Source organism: Microcaecilia unicolor, chromosome 8, assembly GCF_901765095.1.
Source record: "Microcaecilia unicolor chromosome 8, aMicUni1.1, whole genome shotgun sequence".
Taxonomy (NCBI): domain Eukaryota; kingdom Metazoa; phylum Chordata; class Amphibia; order Gymnophiona; family Siphonopidae; genus Microcaecilia; species Microcaecilia unicolor.
The window spans coordinates 71,734,806-71,761,624 of NC_044038.1; the positions used below are offsets into that span (position 1 = coordinate 71,734,806).

The 26,819-nt window shown below is 45.1% G+C and overlaps 1 protein-coding gene across 8 annotated transcripts in view; it reads right to left on the reverse strand.

Annotated features, from left to right (window-relative positions):
- Positions 1-26,819, reverse strand: part of ARHGEF1 (Rho guanine nucleotide exchange factor 1) — a 187,669-nt gene that overhangs the window by 12,173 nt on the left and 148,677 nt on the right. For 4 of the 8 annotated variants that reach the window (XM_030213024.1, XM_030213023.1, XM_030213022.1 and 1 more), the window contains 17 exons: positions 16,101-16,241; positions 14,555-14,584; positions 13,377-13,479; positions 13,127-13,226; positions 12,542-12,577; positions 11,652-11,819; positions 11,423-11,534; positions 9,241-9,252; positions 8,258-8,443; positions 7,588-7,772; positions 7,325-7,468; positions 6,102-6,181; positions 4,597-4,722; positions 4,328-4,442; positions 3,971-4,071; positions 2,384-2,461; positions 1,894-1,969 (listed from right to left, as the gene is read on the reverse strand). In XM_030213024.1, the coding sequence (XP_030068884.1) occupies positions 1,894-1,969; positions 2,384-2,461; positions 3,971-4,071; positions 4,328-4,442; positions 4,597-4,722; positions 6,102-6,181; positions 7,325-7,468; positions 7,588-7,772; positions 8,258-8,443; positions 9,241-9,252; positions 11,423-11,534; positions 11,652-11,819; positions 12,542-12,577; positions 13,127-13,226; positions 13,377-13,479; positions 14,555-14,584; positions 16,101-16,241 (1,793 nt within the window). Of the gene's footprint in view, positions 1-1,893; positions 1,970-2,383; positions 2,462-3,970; positions 4,072-4,327; positions 4,443-4,596; positions 4,723-6,101; positions 6,182-7,324; positions 7,469-7,587; positions 7,773-8,257; positions 8,444-9,240; positions 9,253-11,422; positions 11,535-11,651; positions 11,820-12,541; positions 12,578-13,126; positions 13,227-13,376; positions 13,480-14,554; positions 14,585-15,038; positions 15,142-16,100; positions 16,242-26,819 lie in introns of those variants that run through there. The other 4 variants (XM_030213029.1, XM_030213027.1, XM_030213026.1 and 1 more) reach the window with 4 other exon arrangements.

Below are 26,819 nucleotides of genomic sequence, written 5' to 3' on the forward strand. Positions count from 1 at the left end.
TGCACGTAAGCCAGTCATAGTGGTGGGGTTACGTGTGAGCGCCTAAGTGTGGCAAAGACAAATATAACTTACAAAGTGGGAGCCCCACCTATGTCCAGCCCTTGCTGTACCCCTGTGTAAGCTCCCCCCCCCCCACCAAGCTCCCCCCCCCCCCCCCCCACCACCCTTGCAAATAGAAGTTAAGCAGATTATTTGCAGAAGAGCATTTAGGCAGCATGCTAGCACATATGTACATGTATGCTAGTATTCTGCATGTGCAAATGTTAACGCTCTGTTTATAGAATTGCCCCAATTGAGCAGTGACCAGGTCGGAACTATCTGTTTAGACTTGTTGCAACAGTCAGGGGTGAGGAAACAAAAAGAGGAAACCATAGCCAACAAATCAGGCCTTTATGGCTTCAAAAGTGATGCAAGCCAATTGTCAAAAGGCTTGACATGGCCGTGTTTTGGCAGACGTGCCTCCGTCAGGAGCCTTATCTTATTGACCACATAAACAAAAGTGTAAAAATGAAGGCCGGTACAAATATATTACACATAAGACCAAGCTACTTCAAGCGGTTACACCGAGCTACATCAATGTGAAACAATGCAAGCTTGTAGCTCGGTGTAACCGCTTGAAGTAGCTTAGTACTATGTGTAATATATTTGTACCTGCCTTCATTTTTACACTTTTGTTTATGTGGTCAATAAGATAAGGCTCCTGACGGAGGCACATCTGCCAAAACACGGCCATGTCGAGCCTTTCAATAACTGGGTTACATCAATTTTGAAGAATTAAAGACCCGATTTGTTGGATTAGCTTTGGTTTCCTCATTTTTGTGTCCCCACCCTGACTATTGGTTTTACACGCAATCATGAGGTTTGGAGTTTCTCCTCTATTTGTTCTTTTAGACTTGTTATAAGGCAGGTATAAACTAGATGGATAACCTGTCCACTTCGTAGATGAATATCACTGTTACTGATCATTTTTAGCACTGCCTCTGCTTCACTCCCTAACCTGGCTACTATTTATAGATAGAATCTGGCCAGTCAGTGATTTAAACAGCCCAATATTATTGGTTTAAAATTTGAAAATACACAGATAAGCACATGATGAGTTCACTGGCAGGCAGAAAATGTGTAACTTGCTTTGAATATCGGCTCAATAACTTATAAACCAGTTCCTACCCGTTGAAAATTAAACAGGATAGGTGGGAGCCTATCCCACACTGATACCAAAACTCTGTGCCCTGTACCCCCAAGTCAAGAATACTGGGCACCCCAGGTGAAATCTTCAACCTTATGCACTCCCCCCCCCCCCCCCACCAATAATTTTCAAATCCCTAGCCCATGGGCTCCACTTCCTTCAAACTCTGATAATTAAACTCTACAGTCATATTAATCCTACAACATTTCTATAAAAGCAAATAATTAGACATCATAATTTTAAATATTAAACTTTGATTTGCAGGTATAAATATGAACTGATGGTTCTTTGATGTAGTTGTCAGGGCTACAGCTGCTTTTTGCTGCCCTTCTAGAAACTGCTGCCCTAGGTGACCGCCTAGTATGCCCATTTCCGCTCTACTCCTGCTCCTACTGAAAAATGCTTTCCCTCTTCCTGCTACTGGTCCCACTACCTGCCTCCAGCCCCATAGATATCTTCTGCTCTCTTGCAGTTGGAAAATGGTGTGTTTTTCTACAGTATGTGTTCCACTACGGAGAGCTCGCCCTTGGCAGCAAGTATTGCAACAAAACTGACAAAGTGATATCACAACTTTCAAGTTCTAAAGGGCATTTATATATACTGACAACAGAAGGGATATTTATATATACACACAGAAAAAAAGGGTGAGGTGGAGTTGACTGGGAACAGATTCTTAAAGATCTTAGTAGAATCACAAAAGTTCTCACCAACAGATTTATCCCTGGAAACTCTCCAAATCAGCTGTCCCTCATGGACCATGTTCTTAGCAGTGATGTCCAAATTCTGCAAAAAGAGGACAGTCCTGAGTCTGAAGAAAACACTGATACACTGAAAGCTGAACTACACGGTAGTGACACTCATAGGAGACAACTCTGTGGGTGTTTGTCTGTGTCCAGGGAGGAGACATTTCCATTGGATTTAACATCCCTAATCATTTTGAAAAGTTGGCTCATATGGTGCCACTGCTACACTCTCTCCTGAGCTCCCCCCCTAGCCCCAGACAGAACTCTTCCACCTTCCCACAACTTCCATTTTTGCTTCTCCAACATTTCTTACAGGTCCTCCACGAATGGGATTTTCTCCAAGTTCTCTATAGCTCTCCTGCAATACTTTCTGCATCTCTCCTTAGAGGTAGGTTTCCCTACGGCAGAGCTAACAGTGTGGTAGGGGTTCAGTTAGAACACAAATTCATCTTGCCTTGAATTCATTCACAAGGGGATGATTGATCTGCCTGAGGTTTGACAGGTCCAGACGTCGCTGGTAATCCTTAAGTCTCTGCCGAGAGAAAAGCAATACGTAAGTGATGGTAGTTGAAGATGCGCTAGAAGCAGCAATCCTGAGTGCCTTTTCTGAATGGACTGTCTGGGTACCTTTCCGCTATCAATAGGGAAGCAAAAGAAGTGTATGGAGCTGCAGATGGAACCACAAGGCGGAACCAAATAGAAAGGAAGCAACTTTATTCAATGACCCGACATGGCCCGTGTTTCGGCAGATCCTGCTCCAGGGGTCAGATAATCATAGCCAAATGTGTCTTCCTTTGGATGTCTTTACTTCAAAACAAATGAGCAAACAAAAAAAACAAACAAACACTTTGCGTGTCTGTAGAAAAACATGCAGAGCTTTGTGTGTCATTCGAAGACCCTTTCTGCTCTTTATATCAATAGAACAATTGCTATTCTCAGCAGACATCTTAATGTACCTGTTTACACTGGCGACAGATCCAAGCTCATTGGAAAACTTCTGGTTCTCAGTAATGCCTTTAATTTTTATATAATGCAATATAGGTATGTGGTATACAGAAACTAAAGAGACAGGATGCTGCTGTGCAGGAACATTTGAAGGCAATTCTGTAACAGGGCATTGTGTGTGTAAATGTACAGAGTTCTGACACTGATGCGTGCATAAATGTTAATATTCTCCAAAAGCACTATTCTGTAAGGGTGGCATACACAGGGGCGGAGCTGCCACTTCTGCGCACATCTTTCAGAATACTGTAAGTTACAAGCACTCCTTCTATATTTGGGTGCCCAGCATGTCTATGGCTGATTTAACTGTGGGCACCTAGATTTTAAGTGCCCTGATAGGTTATGGGGAATATTCTGTAATGGCATCTAGAGCTCGACCAAATTTCAGTTTTGGCACCGAAACTGAGCCAAATCTCCCCACCCCCACCCCCATGATCTCTCTGTCTGGTGCCACCCCCTCCAACCCACCACCTGAAGGCCCTCCTTGGGCCCCAGTGATCACTCTGCCTGGCGCCACACCCCCCAACCCACCACCTGAAGGCCCTACTTGGGCCTACCAGAGACATCCCCAGTCACTCTTGCCCCCTCAAGTTTGCAGTCAAAATGGCTGCCAGGACATCCGCTGCAGTATCATGAGGATGCCACAGGACGTCCTGGCAGTCACTTTTGCTGCAGAACCTACAGGGGCAAGAGCAACTGGAGATCGCTTTTGCCCTGGAGACCCGCTAGACCACCAGGTTTACAGGTAGGACTGGGGAAGGCCTTTGGGTGGTGGGAGGGAAGGAGAGCGCTGCCAAGAATGATGCGGGGGTTTGCTTTCAGTTTCAGCTGAAACCTAACTGCAAATTTTGGTTGCTGGTTCGATTTGTCTGCCTCTAATGGCATTTGGGTGTCCAAATTCCATTATAGAATAAGCCCTCACCCCACGGCATCAGGGAGCCTAAATGAAGATGCCTACTTACAGAATTACCTCCACTATGCACACTGTACAAAGTCAATCATGTCCCCCCAACCCCCATCTCACTACTCCATCCCTTACCAGCAAGTTCTCAGTTTCCTTCACTTGCTGGTTGACATGATTAAGGATCTTCCGGCAACACTCAGCAGCTTTCAGGACCTTGTGTTTCTCATCTACCTCTTCTGGAAACGGAAAAGGGAAGATTCATCAGATCCAGAAGTTTCGCCTCCCTCATTTGTCTAACAAAACACAGTTCAAGGTAGGTAGAGTGATATTTGGGAGGAGGGGGGAGGGGAGGGTCACAGCACCAGTAAGAATGGAAAATTGATGAGTGCCTGCACTCATACACCAAATAGTCATGCAACACTTGTATAACGCCGAAATAACATCATAGTAGGACAAGAACGTAGGTAGTTGCAGAGCATGCCCTTCACTCACCAGTACATTTGGCAATGTTCTGCAGAAGCAAAGGGTACTTGGTGAGTCTCTGCATCTCGATAGGAATAATGTCCTTCAACTGCAGCCGCCGGCATTGAGGTCTACTCTCTGCTTCCTATGGAGCACATAGGAAGGTCAAAGATTTGCAAAAATGAGTACTCCTTTCCCCACAAAGGAAGGAGGGCTTCCCTTCCACCATCACACAGCATAGAATTGGGAGCATCTCTTTCACCACCACTACAGAGTGCAAATGGAGGGGCTACTTTTACCTGAATGAATTGGTTGAAACGGGGGTCTTTCTTCTGTTTTCCTTTCAGCTGCTCTAGGGCAAAGGACTGATGACTGCAAAATCGGGAGGAAATCTTCTGGAACCAGTCTCCCTCTTGGCCATCAAACTGAGATGGGGAAGGAGGTGACAGGAAAAAAAAAGGAGAGGAAAGCAAGTGATTAACAGAACAACAAATGAGGATATTTTCTCCACAAAAAAGTTATTTTTGTGTTCTTTTGATCATCATGCTACCCTTTAATCCTCTCTATTAAAGCAGAGCACAGAACAGCTCTGGCACAGCAGGTTTTTCGATGGACTGGTGAGGTCTTACAGAACAGACAGAGGATACAGAATTCTATGCCCAACTTCATACCCTCACCATACACTGTACAACAGAGCATCACACAGGAGAGCAGAGAAGCATTTCAGCCTGGATGAGGAACAGGATAATCACCTATATAACTGGCTACATTAAAAGCATGTAGAGGCTGACCGAATTTTGGTTTGGGATTTGGTATTGAAACCGGCTCAAAATCTGGGTTCGGATTTCAGCGAAAATGTCAGTACATTTTTGGCTGAAACAGAAACTCTCCCCACCCTAGTCCCATCACAATCACTCTGCCCCCCCCCCCCCCCAACCCCAGCAGACCCATTCAGAGCCCACCCCCCTGGGTCTACATTTTCATTGGTGGGTAGTGGTGCAGGAGCATCCCCACTCGGTCCTGCACACGGCCAGCATCAGGTGAAAATGGTTTCTGGAACTTCCTGTGGCAGTCTCTTGAAACTGGAAATGGCACAGGCAAGAATAAGTGAGGACTGTGCCCGCTACCCACCATTGCCGTTGGGCGGGTGGGCTCAGAAGAGGCAGTTCTGCTTCAGTTTCTGCCTAAACTGGAGTGAACAGTTTCGGTTGCAGATTTGGTTTTGGCAGAAATCGAAGATCCTGATTTCGGCTGGGCTCTTAAAAAGGGCTGTCAATCCTCAGATATGAAAATAGAAACAAGTTGGGAAAGCATGGAGAGCCATGGCTAATAGAATTCTTTCCCCTTTGCATATGTATACATGTGTGTTGGGGCAGTTGCAGAAGAATAGTTTTATGTGGGGGGTTAAGGTGCACTTTACAGGCTGGTGGGGTAGTTGTAGGGGGTAGTTTTAGGAAGGGTTGGAAAAATAGAGAAAGGGAGAGGCATTTTAAGGTGTGTGTTTTCACTAATTTTTCACACATGCCCAGTTTCATCCCATTCTGTTAAATTTTCAGAGTCATTTTGCCCCAAAGAGAAAGACAGACATTCTTTACTCCTTTTGCATACTTTTTTTTCCAACTTCCATTGGGTTGGAAGCAATTAAAATAAATGACATGGTGGAAAAACAAACTGAAAAGCCAGAGTGGAACTTTTATTAAAGCTCAGAAAGAACAACTAGACTAAAAAAAAAATGATTTCAGTGCCCACACTCACCCAGTGTCAAATGTGGCAATACAGAGTTTTTCTCATCTAATAGTCTTACCCTAGCTAGGAGGGCATCTCCTATCTCCATCACGCAACCATTCTCCTGCCGTAGGTTCTTCAGGCTTTCCAGGAACAAAGCTAAGAGAGAAACAACGTGAGAGAGGACATTGGACCCCTTCTTTTTTCAATCTACACCTCTTCCCTGGGCTCCCTGATCTCATCTCATGGTTTCCAGTATCATCCTTATGCTGATGACACCCAGCTTTATCTCTCCACACCAGACATCACTGCGGAAACCCAGGCCAAAGTATCGGCCTGCTTGTCCGACATTGCTGCCTGGATGTCCAACTGCCACCTGAACATGGCCAAGACCGAGCTTATTGTCTTCCCACCCAAACCCACTTCTCCTCTCCCTCCACTCTCTATCTCAGTTGACAACACCCTCATCGACCCCGTCTCATCTGCCCGCAACCTCGGAGTCATCTTCGACTCCTCCCTCTCCTTCTCTGCGCATATCCAGCAGATAGCCAAGACCTGTTGCTTCTTCCTCTACAACATTAGCAAAATTCACCCTTTCCTCTCTGAGCACACCACCCGAACTCTCATCCACTCTCTCATTACCTCTCACCTTGACTACTGCAACCTACTCCTCACTGGCCTCCCACTTTGCCACCTATCCCCCCTTCAGTCCGTTCAGAACTCTGCTGCACGTCTTATCTTCCGCCTGGACCGATATACTCACATCACCCCTCTCCTCAAATCACTTCACTGGCTTCCAATCAGGTACCGCATACAGTTCAAGCTTCTCCTTCTAACCTACAAATGCACTCGATCTGCAGCCCCTCCTTACCTCTCTACCCTCATCTCCCCTTACGTTCCTACCCGCAACCTCCGCTCTCAAGACAAATCCCTCCTTTCAGTACCCTTCTCCACCACCACCAACTCCAGGCTCCGCCCTTTCTGCCTCGCCTCACCCCATGCTTGGAATAAACTCCCTGAGCCAATACGCCAGGCCCCCTCCCTGCCCATCTTCAAATCCTTGCTCAAAGCCCACCTCTTCAATGTCGCCTTTGGCACCTAACCACTTTACCTCTATTCAAGAAATCTAGACTGCCCCAACTTGTCATTTCGTCATTTAGATTGTAAGCTCCTTTGAGCAGGGACTGTCCTTTTCTGTTAAACTGTACAGCGCTGCGTAACCCTAGTAGCGCTCTAGAAATATCAAGTAGTAGTAGTACAGATGGACAGAAGGAGGAATGGGTCTTGACAAGATTTTCTTACCGTGCACCTCAATCAGATCCTCCAGGCTGGGGAAGATATTGTGCAACTCAGTAGGTGGGATCCAGACATTGAGCATGGGCTGGTAGAAAACTTCCAGGAGCACTTTCAGCATGCGCACGTGAGCATGCTCTGTGATAAACAGCTCTGCAGAGAGAAAGAGAGAGGCACACACAGGGGAGACCAGTCAGGGGTTCTTAATTCACTTCTACATGAAGGAAATATGCAGGCAGACGAATGGTTTTGTAGTTGTCATTGCTTCCTACCATTGATGACTTCCTGCCGCCTGACTTCACTTTTCTTCAGTCTGAGGAGAGTCTCGGGGCCGGCAAGGTTGCGCCAGTTGGGCGGGTCCAGTTCCAGCTCCGAAACACGCGGCTCAAGCTCCTCAGACTGGGGAGGCAGAAAGGACTGCGGGGAGTCCCCTCCCCCACCCCCTCCTGGTTCAGGGCTGCAGAGAAGTAAATGAACACCCTCTGAGCTATGAGGTCCACACAGGAGTAACAGGTATCACAGGGAAAGTCACAAAGAAGCTGCACACCCAGGAAGGATCTCTCTCTTACAAGGCAACCTTCTGAAGTGCAAAGACAGATCACAGTAGACATCACCTTGTACTTTTAAGAGATGGCTCAGTCTTTTGAGAAATAGAAGGGCAAGTCTGACACCAGCTGTCCACTGCAAATACTGCAGCTGCACTTTTCCTAACATTTATTCATCTCAAAGCATTCTGACAACTGTAGTTTCCACTGCCTTGGGAAGAACAGCAGGCTCATCAGTCCATGAACGCCTTGCAGTGGGAGTAAAAAGGCCAGTTCCAAAGTCTGCAGGTGACCTTGGAGTCAGAGGATAGGCACAAAGTCAATTCTTTACCATCTCTTCCACCCCTTTTCCATCAACCAGTGTCTACTCCCCTTCCTCCCCCTCCCAGACACCTACGTCAAGCTCTGCTTCTTCTGCTGCTGTGGCTGCAGTGGCTTCTCTCCCAAATCGGTGGCTCTGGCTGCAGCATCTAGGTCCACGTCACTCCGGGACCGTGGCTGCTTGCCCTTGGCAGAGCCACGCTGCGATCGCTTCCGCTCATGCACGCGCAGGCTCTCAGAGCGCCCCAGTCGGCCCGGCAGCCTGCTCCCCCCCCCAAGGTGGAGGCCATCATCACACCAAACACAGCAGGGAGGAGGATGAGGGGGAGAGTCAGGGTTGAAGTAGTAGTCATGCAACCAGTGAGGGGATAGGGGGAAGAGAAAGAGATAACAGATAAATGACAGAGACAGCTACACCATCTCGCTCAGAAGAGGGGAGAGAGGGGAAGCAGCCATGTACCTAATTAAATAATATGTGAACTTTAGGACAGGGCTCCTTAAGTGTGGCAACATTAGCAAGACACAGCGCGCATATGACACATCAGGCTACTGTTTACTTATTCAGGATAACATTTGCTGTTCTAACAGAGAGGATATTTTAGAGATTCTGATATCTTATTGAACTTAGAAAATACATAAATTTTATAGATATATCGTACAGGAGGCCCTAAGGAAAACCCCAAAATCTCATACTACAACCTCCAAAACATGGCATCTGTCTCTACCACATACGGATCTAATAATTGGCAAAAACAAAAATGTACATCTTCATCTGAGCACCAGTTACATAAGATATTTGAAAATGAACACAGGAGGGTGAAGTGGTGTTTCTGGCAAATGTCCCACCAGCTAAAACGATGTTTAAGAATGTCTGATATCTTGGGAGCCACGAGACACTTCGAGCAGGTAGGAGAGTACTTAGCTGTGGGAGGATCTGCTGCGAAGGCTTCTGCCCCCTCTCCTGTGCTCTTTACTTACAGTCTGCCTCGGCTTTTCCTTCCATTCCCACTCCAAACTCAAAGCATGCAAAGAGGAGTGGGGTGTATGAGAGTCACCAACCTTTTTCTCCTTCTGGAAACAAAGCAGGAAGTGAAGATTAATGACTAGGTGGGGAAATGCTTCAGCAATGGCTAAAGACCAGTCAGTGCTCAAAGCCCAGCTTTAGAATCTGCTATGGTCCTGGCAGGAGGTACTGAAGTGATGGTGGCCAGGAATCCCAGTTCCAATCCAGTGAAGCAACACAAAGCAGGCCAAGAACATTGCTGCTGTCAGCGGCTGGGGCAAAAGCAGCCAAAGGCGATTCCTCCTCAAGGCGGCATACAACTGCCACACCACAGCAACACATCACGGCTGTAAGGCAGCAAGGCTTCTCCCCTGAAACAGAGCTCCCACGCACATACGACACCAGCAACTAAACATATACCACACCTGATAACAGGGGGGGGGGGGGGGGGGGAGATACACCTGTATGCCCCAACAGAGACATGTGGCAAAAGACAAAAATGAAAGCAGCACGACAGTGACAAATCACAAAGGACTGGGCCACTCTGAAACAAAAGCTTCCACCGACATCTCTGCAGAACACTATCCATTAAACACACAGACGGTCAAAGATGTGCGGTACATACACACATACCACACTGAACAGCAACAGCAAACGACAGAGATACACCAAGCAAGGCACCCACAGCGCTGGGAGAGGGTAAAAATAAACCACCCGTGGTGTGGCCTGCGGGCTTTGCTGTGATAATCAAAGCAAAACTGTGCAGTCAGTTTTGCTTTATTGCCCGAGGAAAAATACCCACAAAAACTAGGCCTGCTTTTTGTGAGGGTACTTTTTTTTTTTTTTTAAGCAAAAACAGGCTCACAATGTTGAATATTAAAAGTATGCGAATAGTTCCCTGTCAGACACAGCACCACCCTGAGAACAATTCTTCAATCATCCTAGTGCTTATTCTAAAGTAACAAACTGGGAACCCAGAGAAGAGGGCTCAGACCTTGCTTCTGCCACTCGCATGCCTTCCAATCCAAGACAAAGCTATTGCCTGTTACCTCAGATATCCCTGTACGATGCAAACTGAGACAGCGATTCATGCCTATATGCAATTTATTAAAGGTGCCCATAAACTGAAGAAATACACTTACACAGTAATATAACACTGTAGGAGTGATACACAAAGTGGGGCACGAGATGTTTACAGAACTACAGGGTGGAAGATGGGATTCATCAGACGACGCAATAAGGATTTCAGCAGCAAACAAGAAATCCTCTGTAAAAAGAGCAATCAAAGCAAAGGACGTAGCAGATATAAGCTTAAGGATGATGAAGGTAAAGGCCTGCTGCATCTCAGCCTCATGGAAAGTCTTAAGACACGGTGAGGCCCTCTTCTTCCTGCTGAGTCTCAGGAACTGACCCAGCATCACCCGCCCACACTTAGATGAAAGCCAGGCCACGCACAAGTAAGGTTCTGCCTGGAGTGTTTTCGCCAACACTTGTTTATTAAAAGGCTGCATCTGTGCCTAGATCTCAAAAGGCAGTATTACCAAGAACCTAGTTTACAGATATTCTGTAGTCCTGCGGATTGCCACAGGTGAGGAGGGAATGGTGAATCAGACAGGAGCAGGAAAAACACAGTGACACAAGAGTGCAAGCACACCCCTGATAGATGCACAGTGACACCAGTCAAAAATCAACAGACAGAATGAAAAGCCTCAAGAACAGAAGACAAGTGCAACCATAAAAGGCAGATGCTGAGATACAATGAGGAGAGGCCTCAAGCACTGTGAGCAGAAGCGAGCGCAGCGCAAGCAGCCCCATTCAGTCTCTTTATCTTTCTTTATGCACAGTATTCACCCTCTACTGTGCATCTGCATTCCCAGCATCAACCCCTTCCTCCCTGTAACCACTATCTTTATTTACCCAGTGGCGTACCAAGGGCAGGGTGGTGGGGGCGGTCCGCCCCGGGTGCACGGTGAAAAGGGAGCAGCCGCGCAGCTGTTGGCTCTGCTGGTTTCTCTGCTCCCTCTGCTGTTACTTCCTGTTCCGGCTCAGAGGGAGCAGGAAACCAGCGGAGCAGACAGCCGCGCGGCTGCTCCCAGCACCCCAGCGGGCAAGAAGAATGCACTGGGGGGGGGGGGGGGGGGGTGCAGCGGCCATCTGCCCCGGGACTCTACCATCTCTATCCAGTCCCCCACGCCTTGCTTTTGCCCCCTTTTCACTGACCCCCAAACCACATCTCACCTCTCGTTCTCTCCGCCATCTTCCACCAGATGCTCCCCTGACACTGCTTGCTCCACAGAAACGGCCCCTCTCCCAGCATCGGTAGCTTCCAAGGTGGGTGTCCCCTCAGATCCTGCAAAAGTAAAAGACTGAAGTGCTGATGTAGTCACTGTAGGCATATCACTGGTCTGTGCTCATCCCTCACCAACTCCTTGCTCCATTTCACTTTCAATGATTTGTAATCACTGACCTGCCTCCTCGTCTGCAGCTTCACTAGGTGGATGGACAGCAACTGCCACAGCTACCGTCTCACTTCCCTCGCTGCTGGTTGCAATCTTCCGATGCACGGCACTAAGCTCCCCACGGTCTGGGGGCTTCACAGTGCTGCTCTTTCTCTCAGCCACTCCTGACTTTTCACCTGAAATGTGTCAATACGGTATACTCACTGCCTCCTCCAACGGTGAGATCCAGATATTAACAAATACTGTGTCTAACACCCAAATGCAAGCTCTCCCTCCACCATCCATAACATTCACCCCCAAGATTCTTTCCCAGCCAGTAAATCTGTAAGGTACTTAAAACATTTCACATCTGGTTTGATCTGTAACGCCTTTTCAGTTCAAATTCTCCACCTCCCCCCACCCCAAGTAAATGTACTCTCAAGTTGCAGGTTTGGACAAATGACTGAAGCACAAAAAGTATGGGAAGGCCCCTCCTGTGTGTGCCATACTTGTGCTGTTATGCAAAATGGCAGCAGTGGTGTTTATTTCCCTGTACCTTAGAGCGGGGTGGGGGTAGGGGAAACACTGAGAAAGGGCGCTCAGCAGATCTCACCAATCCACAGGTTAACAGCAGCATGCAGAGTCCATGCTATTGACATGAGAATCATTTTTAACAAAGAACAGATGAAGGGGAGGAGAGTAAGGGGGGGGGAGGGAAGCAATGAACTTTCATATTGGTGGAAAAGAGAAGAGTTAATTATGGATGTTAAGAATGGAGATACCACCCTACCCCAAATCTCCCCTGCCTCTGCCCCACAGCCAGGAGTGATTCTGGTACATGCCATCATGCTGTCAGTGAGGGAGTGAGGAGCAGATGTCTGATTTGAGAGAGGGGGATGGGGTAAAAGGGAGGGAATACCTTCAGGGTCAACCTTTGATGGCTTGTTGTCAAAATCTGTAAAAATAAAGGAAGATAAATGAGGTAAAGATGGCATGAAAATGAATGTGAGGAAAGCCAGAAAAATGGAGTCCTACACCTGAGCAAGGCTCAAAGACAGTAAGAGATCATAGCGGAAGGAGAGGCTAAAAGGGTCTTGGGGTTTAATGGCCTTACAGAGAAAAAGGGGTAGTTTTTTTTAAATTGAAGAAGGATAGCAGTTCTTATTCGACCACCAGAGTTTTAAAGATTGGACTCTCCTTCAGTGAGGTCAGCAGCCAACTGAAAGGAGCTCCTCTGACATCACACAGACTGTCCAGATGTATGGTCAGATAGGCTCAGACATTTTATGGGTTGCTACATACTCTTAAAAATCTCTCTCATCCCATAAGAGATGCACTCCATATGGAACAGCTAAAGAGAGATGCCCTTGTACTATAAGATTCATCTTTCTCTATAAGGCATAATTTTTAAAAATAGGGATCTGATAAAAATTGAAGTCTGGAGAGCTCCCACACCAACAGTATGAGAGACATATATACAAACAGCACAATTTATGTAACTTACAGTGCACCTCTTGTCCGGTCCGATTCCAGCGGGTGGGGTCCAGGATACTGAATCCTTTCTTTGGTTTCAAAATCTCATCTCCCTTTTTGTTCCCTGAAATCTGAATGGAGGCACAAAAGAAAAAAAAATGAGGAAAAAGTTTTTTATTACTGAGTAGAAGAACTACTTATAATCCTAAGAATCCATACCAGGGATGTCCGTCTATCCCTCTTTCCCCAGGACACCATACTTCAGAGGCCTTAGCTCTCACCTTTTTCCGGAAAAAAATGCCTTTGGATTTCTTGTTGTCAGCCACCTTGGTCTTCACCCCCAGGTGCTTCATATAAGTCACGATGGCACTGAATATGGCGGAGCTGGGGAGAAGGAGGGCAGGGAGACAAAAAGCAGGAAGGATCAAACAACAGGCACAGCCTTATTCTCTCAGAGACTGGCATCGCTGTAAGGAAGCTCAGTGACAGGGGGACACTACTATGACTGTATTCTTGCTGCTGGAGTCTGACAGTCCGCTTTGGCAAAGCTCATGTAACATTTTCTGGGACTATGTTTAATGGCAATTCTTGTGCGATACCCACTGGACGTACGAAAGCATTACGCAGTGTGGTTGCTGTGTTAGTCCACTTTAAAGGTAACAGAAATTTTTAAAAAGTAAAATAAGGTGATTAACTATTTTATTGGACTAACAAAGCGTTTTTTGACAAAGGTCACAGTTAAGCTTTCAAATGCAGAGCTTTCTTCTTCCCTCAAAACAGTCTTTGGAATGCTCGCAATGTTTCACTATATATATTTTGATATTAAGGCGTATTTTCAAAGCACAGCCTTACAAAGTTCCATAGGTTACTATGAAACTTTGTAAGGTTAAGTGCTTTGAAAATGAGCCCCATTGCCATCTTTTGCTCATAACCAGCCTGAAGGTGGCAGCTCTGCCTTCAAAAAGCCTGTCAAAAATGTGTCCAATAAAAAAGGTATTGTCTTATTTTACTTTATTTTATTTCTACTTAGTACCATTATAAAGAGAATGATGCTCTTTATCATAAAATTTGGCCCAGGATGCCAAGCTGGGGTGAGGGATGGGGGACAGTGAGCTGAATACCCCCTTGTTCTCAACAGTCTCTGTTCCTCCTCTTTACCCAGCAGTACAGCCTCTTTCAATCCTGCAGCAGCCACTCCACCCACACTGCCTCAGTTCAACTCCCAGACTCGTGACCACACCCTATGCTCTGCTGGCATGGGAAAGTGTGATTTTTTTTTCTTCTCTCTCCTCCCTATTTCCCTCTGTCTGCCACATCAGAGGGAACTCCCACCACAGTGAGTTCATTCCTGGATAGAGTTACCAGTCCACTCTAGACTGAACGTACACAGATATAAATAGCAGCAGCGATCACCCTCTTTCCACCCAGATGCAAATAATGACAATTATTGAGCTTTTACCTTTTCTCCTCGTCCGTGGAAATAGTTGGGCTGCAAAGAGAAAGAGACACATATATACATGACGCATATCCTATTCATGTATGGTAAACAAACAGTCCTATATAAAGGGAAAATAAGAGAAGGGAAGACAAACAGCAAGAGACAGAAAATGAGAGAGACAAAGTGAAAGATGAGGGAAAGACTGAGAGAGGGAAAAATATAAGACAACATTCAATAGAATGCAAATGAAGGACCAGCTTCACAGTTGTTTTATCAGGAACTAGGACTCTCGAGGATGCTAAGTCAGAGTGCTTGCTCCCACTGAAAAGTCTACAATGACCCACAATGCCACCAGAATGCATCACTTATCACCCTGCACAGTGTCCTTGGAGAAGTCGCCATGCAAAAAATATAGAGCATGGGGTGATGTGGGGTGAGGAGAATATCACTGAGTAAGAGGTACTCCCCTCTCCAGAGAAAGAAGGGGTCCTTCTGGCTCACTCACCGGCAGAACATGGTGCAGGCTGTCAGGGAGTTTGGATGTCGCTGCTAAGATGTGCATATCTGTGAGGAGAGGGCGTGAGCTTCTTCACTGCTGCAGTCACAGGCTGAACAAAAGCCTGAGGCAGCAAGATCTGCAACTTTTATATCCCAGCTATGGATGATGCAACTCGGTGAAAGAACATTTGAGGGGGGTGAGGGAAAGGGGATGCTGGAACATCCACACACAGCCAAGCTCAGTCTTAGACATTCAGGGAGGACAGCTGCTAACCATTACCAGTTTGGGCAGAGAGAGAGAGATGAAAGGTTAAAGGTCATGTTCCCAAGTTTTGCTTTTGTATGCGCTTTTCCCCCCTTTAATTAAACATTCTGTTGCCAGATGTGTTCCTACTCAAAGAACACAGCTGTTTCCTGGGCTTCCTCACTGGAAGGAAGGTTCACCCCTCTCCCAGAGTCCCTACAACTGCTGACATGGCAGAGGGGAGGAGGAAGCACAGCAGGGTACCATTTCCACTGAGCCTGAGCCAAGGCTGGGGGTGGAGAGGAGGTTCAGGATCCAGCAGATGTTACAGAGCCTGAGCCTGGGACAAGCTGCACGGCATTCTCAACCACTCCCAGCCTGGCCAGATAGAACCATAAATCTCACTTTCTTCCTGTTCCCAAGCTTTCACTGGCACTGCACCGACCCGTGTGCATCCACCATTTATAAAGATGCTTCTGGATACAACTGTTTTCTTTTGTTCTTCTAACCTTAAAAAAAAGAGGTATCCCTGCCCAATAATAGTCCCTCCTCCCTAAGCCAGTGGGCACAGAAGCCCCTGTTCAAGACTGCAGGAACTTTTACCTGGCTAGCTGCTCCTACTTGCTATGTTGTAGGAGGCAACAATGAGACAGATGTAGAAATGAAGGAAGCCCCCAGGTACTCTGGATCTCTTAGCTTGTCTTAGCCTAAGTTCCTTACCTTCTCTCTTCACCGGTGTTGCTCTTAAGCTGGTACAGAATCTCTCCTCAGTCCCGCAGACTGGAAAATAAACTATCTCCCTTGCTCCAAGCCTAGGATACTCACTGCATCTCATCCAGTCGTGTAAGAAGCTGCTCTGCCAGTTGCTTCTCCTTGGACTCCAGAATGCTCTTATCATTTGTTCGATACGACTCCAGCTCCATCAGCTCCGGCTCCCCTGGAGTCATTCCTAGAATCCGCTTTGCCCTGGAAAGGAGATGGTGATAGTATTTGAAAAAGTATATCCTACAACACTCCTTAGAACAATGTTTTCTTCAGAAGAGGGAGCCAAGACAAGGGATTCATCACATCTGCACCTTTCTCCCTCACAAAGAGGAAGTAGAGCCCCGGTCACCTCCAGCATCCCTTGCCAACCAAAGGGACCTTGTACCCCCTCATCCAAAAGAGGAAGCAGAGCCCAGGGAACCCTTCCCTCTGGCTCTTTCATCTCTAACAGCCAATGTTAAATGAGCTTCAAGTGCAGTTTTGACACTGGCCTCTGGCTACTCTGTCACTACCTATGCTTTTATTAGATGTCAGATACCCTCAGAATTTAAGGAAACTTGTTTCTAGTTACATAAGATCAACATAGGAGAATAAAAGATGGGACAGCAAAGTTGCTTACCTGTAACAGCAGGATAAAATCAAGTGCCCAACAGCACTGGAATGGAATAGTTCTCGGAGTTCAGGTGGGACTGGAAGAACTTCTAAACACGTATACCTCTTCCCTCACATCATGGCCCCACAGAGGTACTCACTTAGTATACAGCTTAACATCAGCTGTCTGGGAGGTACGTGGGATTGTCCCTTCAATTTATCCTGCTGTCTACAAAGAACACTCAATACAGGTAAGCAACTTTATTTTTTTTCATTAACAAAAAGGATAAATCAGTCACAGAAGCGGGTCTCCCAAGCTGACAGTTGCAGAGTGTTAACTCCATATCTGAAAGAGTTCATGCAGATTTGATGTTCTGCTTTTGGAGAGCCCCATTATTTCAAGCTTTGAGCAACCTGATCCACTTGATAATGCTGGCAAAACCGATGCCACTAAGCAAAAAGGCTCTTTAACACTGGCTGTCCTACTGCACCGTCTCATGAAAGCATGTAACGAGGCCCAGCTTGACAGTTCTGCAGATGACCTAGGGAAGCATCTTATATAGGCTACCAACATGGCTCAGATTTGATGGGCCTTCATCTTGTCTTGGATAGTTAATCCAGCTTGAAGATACAAAAGTAAACATAGTCCACTAACAAAATTACTAACACAGACAGACATGACTTAATGTGACACAGCCAACATGGATTTAGCCAAGGGAAATCTTGCCTCACCAATCTTCCTTTTTTGAAGAAATGAATAAACATGTGGATAAAGTTGAGCCAGTTGATATAGAAGGGTATTTTCTAAAAAATGTCTAAGTAAAAAAAAAAAAAAAAAAACCCATCCATAATCAAACAGGAAAAACGTCTAGATTTCCTGTTCAATTATGGCTGATAGTGTCTCCAGATTTTCAGAAAGCTTTTGACAAAGCCCCTAATGAGAGGCTCCTGAGGAAATTAGACATGGGACAAGAGGCAATGTTCTATTTAAAATCTAAAAATATAACTGTCACTTAGTACCTCAACAAACCAAACAGGAAACAAGACTGGACTACTACAGATTTGGGATTTGTTTGCTGTGTGACAGCCTGACAAATCCATTTCTAATGTTTGGAATGTAGAAGCAATGTAACTGTTAGTATGAGTGAAGGCAGATACAGACAAATTAATTTGGTTTTGCATATACATATATATGTTTGTAGTATTACGAATTATGCATATGTGCAGCATTTGTCCCGTAATGTGGGATGTATTAGCATTGCTTTTAAGTCAATGCATATTTATGTTTTTAGCTTTCTTCAAAAAAGAAGGAAAATTAGATTAAAGCATATTTATAACTATTTGAAGCAGTAATTAAAATAAAATTCCATGTTTCCAACTTGAATATATTTTACAGACATTTTTAATGTTTCTAACAAGAGAAGATAGAAAAGGCTGTGCAGTAGAATAACTAAAAATATATATGTATTTCTGAGGCAATATTTGCTGATGGGAATATATTAAGAAAAGTATTATTCTTTTGGTAAGAGTGATAAGTTGGTTAGATTTAACATCTTGCAAAAACTTATGTTGGTAAGCACAGTGTTGCTATTTTGTATATGATGTTTTTAAATATATTAACATAAATCTATTGGTTTTTGTTACTGTATTTACAGTTTTTAACCCTGATGGAGATCATTCAAAACATATCCATGTTGGGTTCTAATTATTTTATTCAATAAAACATTTTTATCCAGTTTTGTCTTGCCTTCTTTTGATCCGCTGTGTTCTTCCATCTGCTGTGAACTTCACCTCTCAGTGCACATCTAAAAAGCACAGACATGCACCAAGTGTCCCCAGGATTGTCTCTCACATTTTTCTGTTTTATGGATACAAATTGTTGAGGTACCCTATCCTTTCTTCCTCAATACCAACACACAGTTCTTTTCATCATGTTAATGTAATAGATCCTGAACAAATGCAGCTCTGAGGAGACATAGGTCATACTGCTGAGTGTAGAATCTTAATGCATCTTCGTGTAAGATATTACTGTCACGTTGGTGGCAGATGTAACTCGTTAGATGCATTCTAGTGGATCTTTCATTTGGCTGTCTGACAGAAAAGCCTTTGCCTTTAATGTGTTTAGAGCCAAGACTCTATGAATGTTAATTCCCTGGAGGAGTGAGATTGGATTTTTGGCAAGTTATCAAAAAATCCAGATTCTGAAGAAAGTAGATAGTAATCTAAGTGACTCGTATGGAATCTAATCTGGTGCACACATCTATTAATTACATCATCAAAAAAAGGAGGCACTCTCTCTATAAAAACCAAGATCCCAACAAAGTAAACAAGAGGCAGAAGCAGCAGCACAATATAGGGCAGTTGATAAGGGGAAAAGTTTGATCTTGCCTGCTAATTTTCTTTCCTTGAGTCTAACCAGACCAGTCCAGAATGTATGAGTCATACCTGTCAACCTGCAGATAGAGAAAGATACCTAAGATCTAGGAGTTCCTACTTATGAGGAGGCACCATGCAGGCACAGTTTACCAAAATTTTATATGTAGACAAACTAATTTCCTCTGTTCAAAAATTCAGAAAAGACAATTCAGGACTCCAAATTAACAATGTGCTTCCTTGGGAAAACTCAAAGAATCACTAGCTCCTCCCTGCAGATATCCAGTGGAGAATGAAACCAAACGCAGAAAAAGGATCCCTCTCTCCAGCTACAGATTGGGTCTCTGGACTGGTCTGGCTGGACCCAAGGAAAGAAAATTAGGAGGTAAGAACAAATTTTTCCTTTCTTTTCGTCCTAACCAGACCAGTCCAGAATGTATGGAATGTAACAAAGCAATCCTTGCATTGAGTGGGAAGAAAAGACTCCAACTCCACATAGTCTTTTGCCTCAAATGCGACCTCTCATGGTCAGGCCAAAAGACAAAAAGGAGACTGGTCATCTATGACCACTGGTCCTTGTGAGAGGAGTCCTCACCCCTACAGTAATTAGAGGCTGTTATCTATCTGCAACTGAACAAGGTCCATATACCAAGGATGCCTCCACCAGTCCAGCACCACTAGGTTGAGATGAGACACTATCTTTTGTAACAGATGATCCAACAGCAGCCATGGGGAAAACATACAGCAAGTCCGATTGTAGTCACATTTGTCAAAGAGAGTTGAGACCCATTGATCTCAGTTATTTTTTCTTATTGAAAAAGAGAGGTATTTTGGCATTGTGACTGGATGCCATCAAGTCCACCGCTGGAACTTCCCATTGGTGGATGATCTTGGCAAATGTCCCTGCCAAGAGTTCCTATTCTTCAGAGTCCAGCGAGTTCCTGCTCAAGAAATCTGCTTGTATATTCCCAACTCTGCTATGTGAACCATTGACAAAATTTGAACATGTTGCGTGGCCCAATGAAATAGTGTAACAGAGTCTCTGATCACACCCTGATGCTTTGTACCTCCTTGACAGCTGACATATGCTACCACTGTAGCATTGTTGGAGAAGATTTGAACTGTCATCCCCTGGAACAAAGTCTGAAAGGCCTTCATCATCCTCTTGATGGCTTGGGTCACCAAAATACTGATGGATTAAGCTGCTGGTAGCCCCCCCCCCCCCCCCACGCATCCACAGTGATCACCATCCAGGGCATTCCTCTTGATAAATTCTGAGAGCCTATCCACCATTTCATGCTGGTCTTAACAGTCTATCAGCAATGGCAGTTGAACATCATATGTCTGTCGACCAATGACTCAGCAGAGAAAACTAGGGGATGCATATGAGCCTGAGCTCAGGACATCAGATCTAAGGTTGCAGTCATGGACCCCAACACCTGCATATACATTCAGGCTCATGGTAATCTCTGCCCCATAAAGGGGCAAATCTGAGCCTGAAGTTTCTGGATCCTCTGTTTGGGCAAGAACACTTTCCCCAGACTGACAGTAAATAGAGCTCCCATCTGTTAGGGGGAGGAAGAGATAGTGGTTGATGTTGATGGACAGACTAGATAGGCCATATGGCCTTTATCTACCTTCATTTTCCATTTTTCTATATATTTCATGCATTAGGAAATTGACTATCCATCCCAAGTTCTTTACACACTATATTACTTGGGCTGTCACCTGATAACTCCTCTTGCTCTGTATTGGCTCTGATAAGCCAATTGTCAGATGCAAGTGGACCATGAGCTCCTCTCTATGCATAGCAGCTGTCACTACCACCATGATCTTTGAAAATGTCTGGGGATCTGTAGCCGAGGCAAAGGTAGAGCCTGAAACTGGTAGTGCTGATCTAGGTTGGCAGATCTTAGAAATCTTTGGTGCGGAGTTCAAATGAGAAGGTGTAAATACGATGCCTCGAGATTAAGCGATGTAATTCTCCTGTTCGCATCGCCAAAATGACCAAATACAGGGTCTCCATCCTGAAATGGGGAATCTGCTGCAGCCTTCTGACCCTGGGGCACCTTTCCTGTAGTTGAAGCAAAAGAATGAAGATCTGTTCTGTGGTTGAAAGAGCTTACAAACCAACCATCCTACCTAGTCTCTAATATCTCTGTGAAACATGTTTGACCTTGAAGCGTTCTTGAAGTACCTCATGGACTGGAAACCTCTAAGGTCTAACTTTCCTTAGATCTTTGATGCTATTCCCCAAATCCTCTCCACCACAGAAGTATCCTAGCAGAGATGAAGACCACCACAGATCTGGCTGAGGTCCAGATGAGAAGGTATAAAGAAATGAACAATACCCCTTCCACATAATCCTATTACTTCAAACTGTACGAATTTTACCATTCCAGTTATAATTAAGTGTACTTCTACTCTTATCCTACTCTGTATTGCTCACTAGAAGCTGTAGTCCCATCCCCAGAGACTTATCAGCCTCATTGGGATTACTTTTCTCTATATGCTACTATATACTCGTCCCAGAGTTGTATTCTCTTTTCCGGAACCTTATCAGCTTCCTTGCACCTACTGTTACTCTATTTTCCACTCTGTATATATTCACGGAGTTGGTACTCTCCTCTCCAGAACCTGTAAGCCACATTGAGCCTACTGCTATGCAGGAAAATGTGGGATACAAGTGTAATAAATAAATAAATAAATAAAGTAGGAGAGGGCAATGATTAAAAATGTAATCAAAATTAATCGTGATATAAGAAATTTTAATCATATGATAAATCATGCTTAATCATCGCATGCATTTAGGGCAATAAAAAATAAAGTTTCAAACAAAATAACAGTAACTTCAACATAAGCTTGTGGTATCATGAACGAGGGTGGGCCCAGAGCCAAGGTAAGACAAACAGTATTTTCTTTTACCTGCAACTGCTGTATTATAAATATCAGGTAGGGGAGAGAAAATAAACACAAAAATGTTCTTTAAATTTATCAAGGTTCTCCTGTTATGAACACAAGCGGATTAGTTTTAAGAACTGAGAACCACTAGTGCTTTGGAGCATTGTATTTTCAGGTCATTGATAAAGGACTACTACTACTACTACTTATCATTTCTATAGCGCTACAAGGCATACGCAGAGCTGTACACCATACACAAAAAGACAGTCCCTGCTCAAAGAGCTTACAACCTAGATAAGACAGGCAGACAGACAGAACAATTAAGGGTAAGGGAATAAAGAGGTGAGGATAAAAAGGACAGGGCAAGTGAGCAGTGGTTAGGAGTCAAAAGCAGCGGTAAAGAGGTGGGCTTTAAGTTTGGACTTGAAAACAGCCAAAGATAGGGCTAGACGTACAGGCTCGGGAACTTTTCAATAAAGCTTTTTTGCTACATTCTCTGCATTTTTCAGAGGGACACTTTTTGTGATTCCGTTATGTTTGGTCCTTCTATATTCCAGCTTTTGTTGGTATTGTTCAAAATTCAAAGTTGCAAGGTTCCAAGTTGAACGTGGTCTACTTGACTGTAGCAGTTGCAGTTCACATGCAGGTGGTGGAGGCATCGATGCTTTCCTCTGGGCCTCCTTAACACAGCTGTGCCCTGAGCTTTTATACTTCCTGGACCTTGCCTGATTCCACCCCTCCCATGTCACTTCCCCCATGGGCGGGGCTATGAATTTTAAGGTGGCTCTGGCACTGTGAGGGAGTATCTTTAAGGGGAAGTGGCAGCATTCTATAGACTCCCTCACAAAGCTAAAATATTCAATAATACAATTAATTTATAAACAGAATAAATAAATCAAATATATAAATTGAAGAAATAAACACTCATCTGCTTGTCTGATGCTGCTTGGATGTGGCTAAAACAGAACTTCTGCTCTTCCCTAATGCTTCCTCTCCAAGTCCTACATAACATCACCATCCTATCTATACTCAACTTCTTGAACAATAATGGAGAGTGCTGTGCTTTGACAGGTACAGTGGAACTTTCAAGTGGTCTACTAGGTCCCTCTTCACCCCCAGAACTTACTGGGCTGTTTGTCTACCCAGAGAAAGATAGTAACACCCACGGGTCCTATGGGATTCTGTCTTCCTCTTCACCGATAACAGTGCAGGGGTTCCCATTTTTTCCACTAGCCTTCTTCTTGAGTCTCTGGTAGAGGCAGCAATTAACTTGGTTTCCATTTTTAAACACTGTTAATTTGTTAACAGATCTCATTTTCACAGAGTCTCAGGCAGTGGCAGCTAATCCCCTATGCTGCCTGCAGTTGACCTGGAAGCCTCGTCTTTGACACGTTTGACGGCAAAATAGGGAGTTGCAGCAGAGAGGGCGCATATGCAGCAGAGGCAAGGTTTCCAGGTCAGCAGTAGGCAGTACGTGGCAATCACTGCCACTGCCGGAGACTCTATGAAGAGGAGGTCTAAAGGTAAACGCGAGAGGCAGGGAAGTGTTAAAAAATACGGTCAGTTAAAAAATGGAAATAGTTATAATTTTTACAAATTAATCACGTTTATAACACAATAATTGTCCACCCCTACTATAAAGCCATGTAGACAACACCAGATTCCAGGTGGGCCAATTCATTTGGGTCCTCGTTCACCACCATTACATCCCCTGCCTGATGAATTCAGTGTACAGGCCAACTGAAACTGCCACCAAAAAACTGTCTGAATGTTTCAGGCAAAAACGGAAAATCCAGCCGAAACTGAAAACTCAAATTTGGTTGTGTGAATGTGAACCAGTGAGGGCCACTGTGAATTAACCGAGCTTGCAGTCTGCATCCCTCTGCTAAATCCACAGTATCCAAGCCAGAAAATAATTTAATAATGAAAGACTGTACTTTACTGCCAAGCAAAAACGTCTCCACACACGTGGACAACAGCTAATAGAAATAAACTAAAAACATCCACAGAGGCCCATCCCTAAGGAGCTAATTAGCCCAAATGTACAGATTTAAATTCCTGCTAAAATTTTGTATCACAAGCATTTATGTGAAGCACTCTATTTACCATATAAACTATTGTCTTAGATCATAACTGCAATCACAGTACAAAAATAAAATACAAAGAGTAGCCTCCCCCCACCTCAGTTTTCTAGTGAAGTCAGGGTAGGAGCATTGCCCCAGTCATGGCAGCCATTTTGAGAGCAGAGACAGAATGGGAAGGAGTAACTGGGGACCACTTCTGCCCCAAATACAACCCTAGGTCACAAGGATTGTGAGACAGGCCAAGGGGGCCTACTGGTGAGGGAACAAACTCTGGTGGGAGTGCAGGAGAAGGAGCAACTCCAGGACAAGAGTGGGCGGGAGACAAATAACTAATTTTAGACTTCCACTGAAAACACAGGGTCATTTTCGGCCAAATCCAAAAACATGGCCAAAAATTAAGATAATCTTTTGGCTGAAACCGAAACCAGGCAGAAAAAGGGTTTTGGGTTGGTTCCGGTGCTGCAACCAAAACCAAAACTTGGTTGGCCTCTACAGTCCTGACGGACTGAGCCACCGTCAGTCAATCCTGTAGAGGCCAACCAAAACTTCCTCAAAGTTTTCATCCAAAACTGCAGCCTAAACGCATCACCTTGTTTCTATCGATGCGAAAACCAAAATTTCATGTCTGGTTGTGTGAATGTGAAATGTGAAGACCGCCGCAGCAGGGGCGAAGCTAGGTGGGGCCACGGGGGCATGGGCCCCCACAGATTTAGCCCTAGCCCCCTCTACTTTCGACCCCGCCGCCAGGTACCTTTGCTGGTGGGGGTCCCCAACCCCCGCCAACCGACCTCCCCCGTCGCCGCCAGATACCTTTGCTGGCGGGGGACCCTAACCCTTGCCAGCTGAAGTCTTCTTCAGCACCGGTCTCCAGCGCCTTCGCTGATCTGTTTCTGTGAGTCCTGAGTGACTCCTGACTTCCTGCATGCACGTAACGTGCAGGACGTGCATGCAGGACATCAGGAGTCAGGACTCACAGAAACAGATCGGTGAAGGCGCCGGAGACCGGCGCTGAAGAAGACTTCAGCTGGCGAGGGTTAGGGTCCCCCGCCAGCAAAGGTACCTGGCGGCGACGGGGGAGGTCGGCGGCTGAGGGAGGCGGGCTAAACTGTGCCCCCTCACCTTGGGCTCTGGACCTCCCTCCCGCCGAGGTCTGGCTACAACCCTGCACCACAGATTCTCATAGTTTACGCTCTGCATCCCTCTGCGAAAATCACACTGCCCAATATTCAAAGTGATTTAAAACGCCCAAAGATGCCCCTGGCCGTTTAAATCCCTTGTCTGTGGCTATCCAAAAATATTCATTGGCACTTAACTGGTTAGTGCTGCTGAATGTTTGTGGTTAGCGCCTTGAGCTGAAACCGGCTATCTTGTGGGCATTCTTGGAGTGGAGTTGGCACTTGTGCAGTTAAGTGCAGATAGTCAGCTCTTAACCGCATAAGGTAACCACATGAATCAAGCCATTAAAAATTGGTCCTATCTTACGTGCTTGAATATTGTACTTGACTGAATATGTTTTAGTGACAACAAACAACTAGATATTCAGTGCCGGTGCCCAGACATGGCCCGGCATTGATTTGGGAACACAGCCAGTGGTGACATAAAAAAACTGACAGCCACTGGCTAACTATCAGCCAGACAGTATCTAAGACAGAATATAATTTAATTAACAAAAAACCATATTTTACTTCTAAGCAAAAAAGCTCCCACACACATGGCCCATAGCTAATGAAAACTGAAACTAAAAATCACAGTGCTTTTACAGTGGCTTTGTGCCATATGCGAAGTGATGGCTGATATCATAAACTTGCAAAGAGGCAATCATCCTAAATTTACAGACTTCAATTCCTCCTAAAATTTTGTATCAAAAACATTTATTTGGAGCACTCTATTTACTATTGTGCAAGATCAAAACTGCATTACTTGAAATTGCAATACAAAAAAAAAAATACAAAAAGTAGCCCCTCCTCCTACAACTATCTCCCCTAGTCTTCTAGTGGTGTAGACAGGGCAGAAGTGATTCCCCAGTCATGACAGCCATTTTGAGAGCAAAGCTGCAATGGGCAGGAGTAACTGAAGACCGCTACTGACCCAACCAGGGAGCCTACATGTGAAAATTAAAATAACCTTTCAGCTAAAACCAAAACCTAAATTCAGTCGGCCTCTAATCCAGTGCAAACATACTTCAGACATTTAAGCACTACATACTGCTCCCTGTAGACCGCTGCCATCTCAAAGGCCTGTTTGAGGACATATTCCATTTTGTGATCTTGGATATCTTTCAGAGCCATACCAGCCTCCATTAGGACAGATGTCTTCTGGGTAACCACCATTACCATGGCATCCACTTTTGGCAACCAACTTTTCTTCTTCCTCAGGAAGTAGTGGATAAAACTTCCCCATGGCTTTTCCTATGCAAAAGACCAGTTTCCAGAGCATTCCACTCTGCTATAATGTGGGTCTGAATAGTTTAAGGAATAGGAAATACTTTAGTAGGCTTATGAATCCCCTTGAGGACAGGATCTTCAGAAGTCCTTGACTCCTGCACTGTAGGCTCTGAAATACTTACCTCTGCAAGCTTTTTCTTGTGGAACCAGACAACCCTGGGGTCATCTCATTCTGCCAAGAGCTTTCCCTCCTCCAAGACTCTGACAAGGAGGGACCCCCTCATTGTATTCCAGTGGCTTGCACCAATTTTCCCCAGAAGTAACAGAAAGAAGTCAGCATCTTGCAAAGTACCCATCTTCAGTCATTTGGCCTGAGAAGAGACTTCTAATCACTCAAATCATTCTCTGAACCCTGAAGTTGCACACTCTCCTGCAACTTCCACAAA